Below are 11,950 nucleotides of genomic sequence, written 5' to 3'. Positions count from 1 at the left end.
GTAATCACCTGTAGTCACCTGTAATCACCTGTAACCACCTGTCACCACCTGTAATCACCTGTAACCATCTGTAACCACCTGTAATCACCGGTAATCACCTGTAATCACCTGTAGTCACCTGTAGTCACCTGTAATCACCTGTAATCACCTGTAACCACCTGTATCACCTGTAATCACCTGTAATCACCTGTAGTCACCTGTAGTCACCTGTAATCACCTGTATCACCTGTAACCCCCTGTAATCACCTGTAGTCACCTGTAACCACCTGTAATCACCTGTAATCATCTGTAACCACCTGTAGTCACCTGTAATCCACCTGTAATCACCTGTAACCACCTGTAACCACCTGTATCACCTGTAATCACCTGTATCACCTGTAATCACCTGTAATCACCTGTAGTCACCTGTAACCACCTGTAACCACCTGTAATCACCTGTAACCACCTGTAATCACCTGTAATCACCTGTAGTCACCTGTCACCACCTGTAATCACCTGTAACCACCTGTAACCACCTGTAATCACCTGTAGTCACCTGTAGTCACCTGCAGTCACCTGTAATCACCTATAGTCACCTGTAACCACCTGTAGTCACCTGTAGTCACCTGTAATCACCTGCAGTCACCTGTAGTCACCTGCAACCACCTGTAACCACCTGTAGTCACCTGTAGTCACCTGTAGTCACCTGTAACCACCTGTAGTCACCTGTAATCACCTGTAGTCACCTGTAATCACCTGTAGTCACCTGTAATCACCTGTAGTCACCTGTAATCATCTGTAGTCACCTGTAATCACATGTAATCACCTGTAGTCACCTGTAATCACCTGTAGTCACCTGTAATCACCTGTAGTCACCTGTAGTCACCTGTAACCACCTGTAGTCACCTGTAATCACCTGTAGTCACCTGTAAACACCTGTAGTCACCTGTAATCACCTGTAGTCACCTGTAGTCACCTGTAACCACCTGTAATCACGTGTAGTCACCTATAGTCACCTGTAACCACCTGTAATCACCTGTAATCACCTGTAATCACCTGTAACCACCTGTAATCACCTGTTGACAGTTACTATTAGGCTGGCCTCAGGGTGTTATTTAAGGTTCATATCATGTTGAACCACGTTCATACTTTGATTGCTTCCCAAATGGCACCCTATTACCTACATAAAGTAGTACACTACTGTTTAGCCCTCATGGGATGCAATCTTTATTGTGTTATTACCCCTGGTTATTACTTAACACTATAAATCTTTCCCCAATACCAATGCATTTTAATTCCAACTTCATAATCACTGTACCCATGTTCCTGATGTAAGCTATTTTGGTCTGAATGGTGGCCAACATGAACAATGTTCTCCTTTAGTCCATGTCAAATTAAACTCACAAACATCCTTGTCAGTTCCTGCTTTAGTACATAAAAAAAACTCCCACTTGGCAGGACAGTAGGTTGATGAAGGGGGATGCCTGTCTGTAAAAACACCTCTCCTCTCAGGAATTAGGAAAAAGAAAGCCATCTGGAATGTGAATATTTTGACCCCTTTGGGTCGCGTGGCATAACTCTTGTTTCCTGGGCTACACCCCGCCTCGCGGAGTATTTAAAAGTAGGGTTCCTCTCGTCCATGCCTCAGTCTAGCTAGCCCCTGGAGCCCTGCAGCGAGTCAACGAACAACTACCCGAGTGAGAGGAAACTCCCGTCTGTGTGTCTGTCACGCTGAACGAAAACAAACGTGTTGGACTGAGTTGCGCGCACGCTGTTGAAATAAACGAGGCAACAATGTCTGAGGGAATTATCACCAGAATTAGTCTTCTTCTGCTCATCATCAGCTCGGTATGTTTTTACATGTCATATAATCATATATCAATACATATATCAATAAAGTGTGGGATTTTGATGTATATACATTTGTGTAACTTTGTCACAACTTTGCATTTGATGTAATAATAGCTTATTCTTTCTTTCATTCACCCGGCTATTGTTATATGTTTTGTGTTGTCTTCATTGATATGTATTATTTAGTTATGTAAAATGTAAATTTAAAGTACAACTTATGGGAATGCATTGTGCACTTATAGCGGCTAAAACATCACATGGGTGTGTGGTCTCAGTGCAGCTCTGTAAAGCAGCCTACAGCAGCTCTGTAAAGCAGCCTACAGCAGCTCTCTAAAGTAGCCTACAGCAGTTCTGTAAAGTAGCCTACAGCAGCTCTGTAAAGTAGGCTACAGCAGCTCTCTAAAGTAGCCTACAGCAGCTCTCTAAAGTAGCCTACAGCAGTTCTGTAAAGTAGCCTACAGCAGCTCTCTAAAGTAGCCCAGCAGCTCTGTAAAGCAGCCTACAGCAGCTCTCTAAAGTAGCCTACAGCAGCTCTGTAAAGTAGCCTCCAGCAGCTCTCTAAAGTAGCCTACAGCAGCTCTCTAAAGTAGCCCAGCAGCTCTGTAAAGTAGCCTACAGCAGCTCTCTAAAGTAGCCCAGCAGTTCTGTAAAGTAGTCTACAGCAGCTCTCTAAAGTAGCCTACAGCAGCTCTGTAAAGTAGCCTACAGCAGCTCTGTAAAGTAGCCTACAGCAGCTCTGTAAAGTAGCCTAAAGCAGCTCTGTAAAGTAGCCTACAGCAGCTCTCTAAAGTAGCCCAGCAGTTCTGTAAAGTAGTCTACAGCAGCTCTCTAAAGTAGCCTACAGCAGCTCTGTAAAGTAGCCTACAGCAGCTCTCTAAAGTAGCCCAGCAGCTCTGTAAAGTAGCCTACAGCAGCTCTGTAAAGTAGCCTACAGCAGCTCTGTAAAGTAGCCTACAGCAGCTCTGTAAAGTAGCCTACAGCAGCTCTGTAAAGCAGCCTACAGCAGCGCTGTAAACAATCGTATGTGATGACAAAGTAGTGTTGTTTTATTTGGGTGTCACTGTTAATAAATTACTAAATTATTGGACTCAAATGGGCTATGTTCTTGGGTGTCTTACTCATTGCTACTAAAGCGAACATCATGTGAGTACTGAGATACAGAATAAAAACAGTAGTTATAGGCTCCTAGTTGGACATCGGGTCTAAAATGAAGTGCCAAATAGCTTTTTTTTCCCACTAATAAAATTGTTAATGACTGAGTTAATCCAGGTTCTGCTAATTCTTTATAACTCAAATGTTTTAAACATCCGTTCTTAGAATAAAACGTGAAGATTTGACAGCATTTGAGTAGCCTATATTGATTTCCTCTTACATTCTTACAAGTCTCTTTTTATATATATATATTTTTAATATTTGTACAAAGGTAAGGCTGTATGTAATAGCAGTGTCCATCACTCTCCATAGAAAACTCTCCCCATAGAAAAGTCTGCTAGAATTGATTTGCCTACATCGAGTTAAGTGTCTCCATCTAGTGGCAGTACGATGTATTACACGTGAGGTGTTACAAAAAAATCGCGAAGTAGCCTCTTACAACATTCTCTGCTTCTTTGACACACAGTACAGACCGCAGGAGGTTGGTGGCACCTTAATTGGGGAGGACGGCTCATAGTAATGGCTGGAGCGGAATCAGTGGAATGCTATCAAATACATCAAACACATGGCTTCCATGGTTTCCATGTGTTTGATGCCATTCCATTTGCTCCGTTCCGTCCATTACTATGAGCCGTCCTCCCCTGGTACAGACCTACCTCATTGCATTACTGGATCTGAACATTTTCCCTGGAGACGAATCCTGATATCAGACATTTTATCCACACTATCCTATACATTTTTCTTTAGCTTTTCTGACTTTTTTTATTTTTTGTTTAACATTATCCTATACATTTTCTAAAGCATTTCTGACTGTCGTTTTCTTCTGTCTATAGACAATGGCCCAGGACTGTTCCGATCCCTGTGATTGCCCGTCGGACCCCCCTCCATGCCCGTTTGGTACCAGCCTGGTTCTGGATGGCTGTGGTTGCTGTAAGGTGTGTGCCAGACAAGCCGGTGAGCCCTGTACCCTCCTGGAGCCATGTGACCACCACAAGGAGCTTTACTGTGATTATGCAATGCTGAGTGACACTGAGCACGGCATCTGCATGGGTGAGTTGAATTCTCCTGTCAACTATTAAAGAAAAGGGTGGCATGGCTTTAAGATCTCTATGGAGACTATGAACACTTCTTGGCTAGCCTATTGCAGAGATTGCTACATATTTTGTTTAGACTTTGCAACGGCTTTGGTTCTCATTATCCAAAGTGGGCAATCTCTGGGCTAAGCAATTTCCAATAGGTATTTACATGAGTTTGAACAATATAATGTAAAGCCTTTGAAATATGAAATCTAAAATGGCGTCTCCACCTCTGTGTTTCAGCCCAGGAAGGCCAGACGTGTGACCTGGGAGGGGTCATCTACCGCAGTGGAGAGACCTTTCAGCCCAGCTGCAAGCACCAGTGTGTCTGTATGAACGGAGAGATTGGCTGCGTACCAACCTGTGCCAACAGCGTGCTGCTGGCCTCTCCAGATTGCCCATACCCACACCGCATCCAGATCCCTGGGAAGTGCTGTGAGGAGTGGGTGTGTGATCAGAGTCCTCAGGACAACCCTTATCAGTCAGCCATGGCTGGTGAGTCTAACCTCCTACAAACTGGAACTCTTCCTTTGTCTGTCTGTCTGTCTGTCTGTCTGTCTGTCTGTCTGTCTGTCTGTCTGTCTGTCTGTCTGTCTGTCTGTCTGTCTGTCTGTCTGTCTGTCTGTCTGTCTGTCTGTCTGTCTGTCTGTCTGTCTGTCTGTCTGTCTGTCTGTCTGTCTGTCGCTTTCTCTCTCTCTCGTTCAAACTAACCGACTCTCCCTCTCCTCCTCTCTTTTTCACCACTGTTCACCTTTCCCTCTCCCCTCCTCTTCTCTCAGGATCTGAAATTCACCCCTTGGTCTCTTCTTCCCCTCTGTCAGTCTACAGAGAGGAGTCAGCCCACGGGCCGGTCCCGGCGGAGAGCCCCAGGGAGAACTGCATCGTCCAGACCACCAAATGGGACGAGTGCTCGGCCACCTGCGGCATGGGCGTGTCGTCCCGCGCCACCAATGACAACGAGCGGTGCCAGCTGGAGAGACAGACTCGTGTCTGTATGATCCGGTCCTGCCACGTGGAGCAAGAGAAGGACATCAAGGTGGGTACATGGACTAATACCATTATATAGTATAACAACATATAGAGGAATGTATTATATAGTATAACAACATATAGAGGAATGTATTATATAGTATAACAACATATAGAGGAATGTATTATATAGTATAACAACATATAGAGGAATGTATTATATAGTATAACAACATATAGAGGAATGTATTATATAGTATAACAACATATAGAGGAATGTATTATATAGTATAATAACATATAGAGGAATGTATTATATAGTATAATAACATATAGAGGAATGTATTATATAGTATAATAACATATAGAGGAATGTATTATATAGTATAACAACATATAGAGGAATGTATTATATAGTATAACAACATATAGAGGAATGTATTATATAGTATAACAACATATAGAGGAACGTATTATATAGTGTATTACATAGCATATTACATAAGTATGACATAGAATTACATAACATGACATCACATGTTATTTTTCTCTGGCTCTAACCAGAATAGAAAGAGGAGTAGGAGGCCCCGGTGAAAAACTGAGCAAGGGGACAAGTACAATAGAGTGTCTAGTTTGAGAAACAGACGCCTCTCAAGTCCTCAACTGGCAGCTTCATTAAATAGTACCCTAAAAATACCAGTCTCAACGTCAACAGTGAAGAGGTGACTCAGGGATGCTGGCCTTGGGTTCTGAGTATGTTAATATTTAGAGTTGTAATCAGCATAACTTTCAAAACAGACATTGTACTTGTCCTCTTGCTCAGTTGTGCACCGGGGCCTCCCACTCCTCTTTCTATTATGGTTAGAGCCAGTTTGTGCTGTTCTGTGAACGGAGTAGTACACAGCATTGTACGAGATCTTCAGTTTCTTGGCAATTTCTCGCATGGAATAGCCTTCATTTCTCAGAACAAGAATAGACTGACGAGTTTCAGAAGAAATGTCTTTGTTTCTGGCCTTTTTGAGCCTGTAATAGAATCCACAAATGCTGATACTCAACTAGTCTAAAGAAGGCCAGTTTTATTGCTTCTGTGTACTTCCATGTGTAGTGCAGTACAGGAACATAGCATGTCTTTGGCTCCTTATCGTTCACTCAAGGTGTAAAGGTTAAAGCCAAGCTGCCCTTAACCTGGTAGACAATGTAACAAGTTGTTCTCATCCTGAACTAACCACCATTCGTCTCCGTTCCACAGAGGGGGAAGAAGTGCGTACGGACCCCTAAGTCCCCACGCGGAATTCGTTTCTCTCTGTCAGGCTGCAGCAGCAGCAGGATCTACAAGCCCAAGTTTTGTGGTGTGTGTACGGACGGGCGCTGTTGCACGCCCCACACCACCATCACCGCCGAGGTGGAGTTCCACTGCCCCGAGGGAGACACCTTCAGACGCAAGATGATGTTCATCAAGACGTGCTCCTGCCACCACGACTGTCCACGAGACAATGACATCTTCCTGGCTTCGCACACACGCAGAATGATCGGGGACTATGACAACGATATGTAACCGACATGGCTGCCATACGCACTGCACAGATAACATTACATATACATACATATACACACACACACACACACACACACACACACACACACACACACACACACACACACACACACACACACACACACACACACACACACACACACACACACACACACACACATATACACACACACACACACACACATACACACACACACACACACACACACACACACACACACACACACACACACACACACACACACACACACACACACACACACACACACACACACACACACACACACACACACACACACACACACACACACATACACACACACACACACACACATATACACACACACACACACACATACACACACACACACACACACACACACACACACACACACACACACACACACACACACACACACATATATAAACACACACACACACACACACACACACACACACACACACACACACACACACACACACACACACACACATATATACACACACACACATATATACACACACATACATATACACACACACACACACACACACACACACACACACACACACACACACACACACACACACACACACACACACACACACACACACACACACACACATATATACACACACACACACACACACACACACACACACACACACACACACACACACACACACACACACACACACACAAGCACTGATAAAACTCCTTCACATCACTCCTCCACCACCGTCACACACTGATAGGCAGCTCTTTGAATTCCTGGACCCTGTCTCTACTCTACTACCCATAGGCATGTCAACCTGGTTGAATTCCTGGACCCTGTCTCTACTCTACTACCCATAGGCATGTCAACCTGGTTGAATTCCTGGACCCTGTCTCTACTCTACTACCCATGGGCATGTCAACCTGGTTGAATTCCTGGACCCTGTCTCTACTCTACTACCCATAGGCATGTCAACCTGGTTGAATTCCTGGACCCTGTCTCTACTCTACTACCCATAGGCATGTCAACCTGGTTGAATTCCTGGACCCTGTCTCTACTCTACTACCCATAGGCATGTCAACCTGGTTGAATTCCTGGACCCTGTCTCTACCTTACTACCCATAGGCATGTCAACCTGGCTGTGAGACTGAAAAAAAGAATGTGTGATTTCAAGATACGAAGAAGTAGAGCATGAGATTTACTCTTTAGGTTTTTTTTATTTTTATTTAATTTGACCTTTTTTTTTTTTATGCGCAGCTCTAAAGTCACCTGGCTCTTTGATTGGTCTGCCTGTTTGTCTACAGAGATACTGAAGGGTGGATCTGACGCACTGAGGGGTCAATGTTAGAGACAATGTTAGGCAAGAATATATTTATATTCACTGCTTAATTGCCATAGAAACAATGATATGGTAGTGTACAGATGAGAGGTAGGTAGCCTATGCCAGTGTCTCCCAACTCCGTACCCCCAACAGCGCACATTGTTGTTTTAGCCCAGGACAAAACACCTGATTCAACTTGTCAAGGGCTTGATGATTAGTTAACAAGTAGAATCAGGTGTGCTTGTCCAGGGCCACAACAAAAATATTTATTGTTGTGGGTACTGGAGGATGGGACCTGAGAAACACTGGCCTAGGTTGAGGGCGCACTGAACGGAGAGGCACTTACTGAACCAAATTTCACATCTTGACATAACATTTTAGAATATGACATTTAAAAAATATATTTTTCATATGTTAAAGATGAACAATACAGAATTTGTTTGAATTTATTGTAGTACTGGTATGTGCCTTGACATCTGTATAATATTGAGTGAATATATATAATTATAATTAAGAATGTCAATAATATTGTTTACTGTTTATTTAAAAAATAAAAGAAGGAATGAATGAAAGAAAGAAATTTGGCATTTTAACAAAAACACCTTGTGTAAATACTGAAAGACTGTGTACAGTTTAGTACTATAATTTATTACCTGTTTGTTGTTTAATCAATAACACCATGTTGAAGGTTGTTGTTGTTTAATTAATAACACCATGTTGAAGGTTGTTGTTTAATCAATAACACCATGTTGAAGGTTGTTGTTTAATCAATAACACCATGTTGAAGGTTGTTGTTGTTTAATCAATAACACCATGTTGAAGGTTGTTGTTGTTTAATCAATAACACCATGTTGAAGTTGTTGTTTAATTAATAACACCATGTTGAAGGGTTGTTGTTTAATTAATAACACCATGTTGAAGGTTGATGTTGTTTAATCAATAACACCATGTTGAAGGTTGTTGTTTAATCAATAACACCATGTTGAAGGTTGTTGTTTAATCAATAACACCATGTTGAAGGTTGATGTTGTTTAATCAATAACACCATGTTGAAGGTTGTTGTTTAATCAATAACACCATGTTGAAGGTTGTTGTTTAATCAATAACACCATGTTGAAGGTTGATGTTTAATTAATAACACCATGTTGAAGGTTGTTGTTGTTTAATCAATAACACCATGTTGAAGGTTGATGTTGTTTAATCAATAACACCATGTTGAAGGTTGATGTTGTTTAATTAATAACACCATGTTGAAGGTTGTTGTTTAATTAATAACACCATGTTGAAGGTTGTTGTTGTTTAATCAATAACACCATGTTGAAGGTTGTTGTTTAATCAATAACACCATGTTGAAGGTTGTTGTTGTTTAATCAATAACACCATGTTGAAGGTTGTTGTTTAATCAATAACACCATGTTGAAGGTTGTTGTTTAATCAATAACATCATGTTGAAGGTTGTTGTTTAATCAATAACACCATGTTGAAGGTTGATGTTGTTTAATTAATAACACCATGTTGAAGGTTGTTGTTTAATTAATAACACCATGTTGAAGGTTGTTGTTTAATCAATAACACCATGTTGAAGGTTGTTGTTTAATCAATAACACCATGTTGAAGGTTGTTGTTGTTTAATCAATAACACCATGTTGAAGTTTGTTGTTTAATCAATAACACCATGTTGAAGGTTGTTGTTTAATCAATAACACCATGTTGAAGGTTGTTGTTGTTTCATCAATAACACCATGTTGAAGGTTGATGTTGTTTAATCAATAACACCATGTTGAAGGTTGTTGTTTAATCAATAACACCATGTTGAAGGTTGTTGTTGTTTAATCAATAACACCATGTTGAAGGTTGTTGTTGTTTAATCAATAACACCATGTTGAAGGTTGTTGTTTAATCAATAACACCATGTTGAAGGTTGTTGTTGTTTAATCAATAACACCATGTTGAAGGTTGTTGTTTAATCAATAACACCATGTTGAAGGTTGTTGTTTAATCAATAACACCATGTTGAAGGGTTGTTGTTTAATCAATAACACCATGTTGAAGGTTGTTGTTGTTTAATCAATAACACCATGTTGAAGGTTGTTGTTGTTTAATCAATAACACCATGTTGAAGGTTGTTGTTTAATTAATAACACCATGTTGAAGGTTGATGTTTAGTCAATAACACCATGTTGAAGGTTGTTGTTGTATTATACTGTATCATACTTCTTTTTCACTGTAACCACCTGGCCAAGATACAAGTGAGTTCCTATTTGTTGCACTTTTGTCTATATCCAATTAAAGAAATTATATTTTTTATACATAAACTTATTTTCATCCTTTAGTCTCACCGTGTAAGTTGAACAATATTAATGTTTAAAGACTGCATAGAAACTGAGGCATTTCTTAAAATCGAAGGTCTAGAGAGAGGAGGGTAATTTCCCTGTTGTCAAAGCCAAAGAAGACTTGATGTACCCCACAACTGATGTGTCAAGAAATAGAAGCTGTCTATCAAGCACGGCGGTGGTGGGTTAATCATTAAAGAGCACATGAAAATAGGCTTATTAAGCCTCAAATGTGTTTAGGATGCGCACCATGGAGTAGCCTACTGCTGCAGCACCCCTCGTCTTATCAGAGCCACTGGCAGCCAGCCAGTTCTGGGAAGCTAGTATATCTAGCTATAAGGGGGGGGGTGTCTCACACATGTCAGTGTCTGGTTGATCATGGGGTTGTGTGTGAACGTCTGTGTGCTTGTGTGTGTACATGTGTATGGTGTTATGGGATATGTCGACGTGACGGGGTCCACAGTCGACTGCATCATTTGCAACCAGGAACTAGTACTTATGGGAAGGAATATTGTTTTAGGTGTTTGTTTTAAATATTTCATACCTTTTCTGCTTACTTACATGTGTCCTTTCACACACACACACACCCAGACAGAGCGTGCCCTACTTTCATGCACCTGGACTTCAGAATCCAGCCTGGCAGAAATAGAAGGTATGGGGAATTAGGAAATTGAGCACAAAGCAATTACTCTCTTCAACTCATGTTCATCCTCTCGTTCAATTTGAGATCAGTTCACCTTTCTGAAATGATAGTAATACGACAGTAATATGAGATGGACTGGAGCTCGTTATTGTTTGGAATCAAATGTATTTGTAGTAGCTGGTACTACTGTGTAGAAAGGACAATGTAGGTTCTGTTATTGTTTGTATTAATGTAGCTGGTGCTGTTTTGTTATTGTTTATATATATATATATATATATATATATATATATAGATAGATAGATAGATAGATAGATAGATAGATAGATAGATAGATAGATAGATAGATAGATAGATAGATAGATAGATAGATAGATAGATAGATAGATAGATAGATAGATAGATAGATAGATAGATAGATAGATAGATAGATAGATAGATAGATAGATAGATAGATAGATAGATAGATAGATAGATAGATAGATATGGCAATTTAGGTAGGTGGCCATGTTGCTCATGACAGGAAATGAGCAACATTACGATTTTGTGTATCAAAAATGGTGGATTACTTTTACTTTTAACCATAGGGCTCTGGTGAAACGTAATGCATCATACAGTATAGTGCCATTTGGGATGCACCCTATGAGCAGGCACTGACCTTATCCGTGGGTGGATATTACAACAGGCACATTTGTGGGGGATCATTATTAAACTGATGTGTAGAGTTATGTTATGAAGAGATGCTTCTCAGCACTATGATCGAGAGCGTATCCATCCCCCCCGTAGGCGGATGTGTGGGCATTCTAAAATTAGTCCCCAAATATGCAACACACAAAAAAAACATGGCGAAATAGAAAAACTGGAATGAATAAACAAAGAAGAAGGAAAAAAGACTGAGCCTAAATTGATGAAAAACTTTGTACACAGTAAATGCCAAGCGAATGCCACCAGGAGCCTAAGGGAAGGGCAGGCTGTTGAATGACTGACCAGCACAGACAGAGTCCCCACATGAACCCATGCATGACAGTTAGGAAGTCTTGTCATGTTTGGTTTCCTCTTCTCATGTTATCCGGTGAGA

The 11,950-nt window shown here is 41.0% G+C and overlaps 1 protein-coding gene and 1 long non-coding RNA gene across 3 annotated transcripts; both read left to right on the top strand.

Moving 5' to 3' along the window:
• The first annotated feature begins 1,636 nt into the window (after nucleotides 1-1,636).
• On the top strand, nucleotides 1,637-6,701 carry LOC106589042 (CCN family member 2-like). 2 transcript variants are annotated; one of them, XM_014178704.2, is made up of 5 exons: nucleotides 1,637-1,827; nucleotides 3,816-4,032; nucleotides 4,302-4,553; nucleotides 4,838-5,094; nucleotides 6,277-6,701. In XM_014178704.2, the coding sequence occupies exons 1-5, from the start codon at nucleotides 1,774-1,776 to the stop codon at nucleotides 6,580-6,582; spliced, it is 1,086 nt and encodes a 361-aa protein (XP_014034179.1). In that variant the 5' UTR covers nucleotides 1,637-1,773; the 3' UTR covers nucleotides 6,583-6,701. The 2 variants fall into 2 exon arrangements, with proteins under 2 accessions (XP_014034179.1, XP_014034180.1); XM_014178705.2 differs by having other exon boundaries at nucleotides 4,880-5,094; nucleotides 6,277-6,697.
• A 496-nt stretch (nucleotides 6,702-7,197) lies between these two features.
• On the top strand, nucleotides 7,198-10,214 carry LOC123730974 (uncharacterized). The gene is made up of 2 exons (XR_006762471.1): nucleotides 7,198-9,018; nucleotides 9,051-10,214. It is a non-coding gene; the product is annotated as an uncharacterized lncRNA (long non-coding RNA).
• The last annotated feature ends 1,736 nt before the right edge of the window (nucleotides 10,215-11,950 follow it).

This window comes from Salmo salar, chromosome ssa27 (genome assembly GCF_905237065.1).
Source record: "Salmo salar chromosome ssa27, Ssal_v3.1, whole genome shotgun sequence".
NCBI lineage: Eukaryota > Metazoa > Chordata > Actinopteri > Salmoniformes > Salmonidae > Salmo > Salmo salar.
This window is presented reverse-complemented; position numbering and strand designations above follow the sequence as displayed.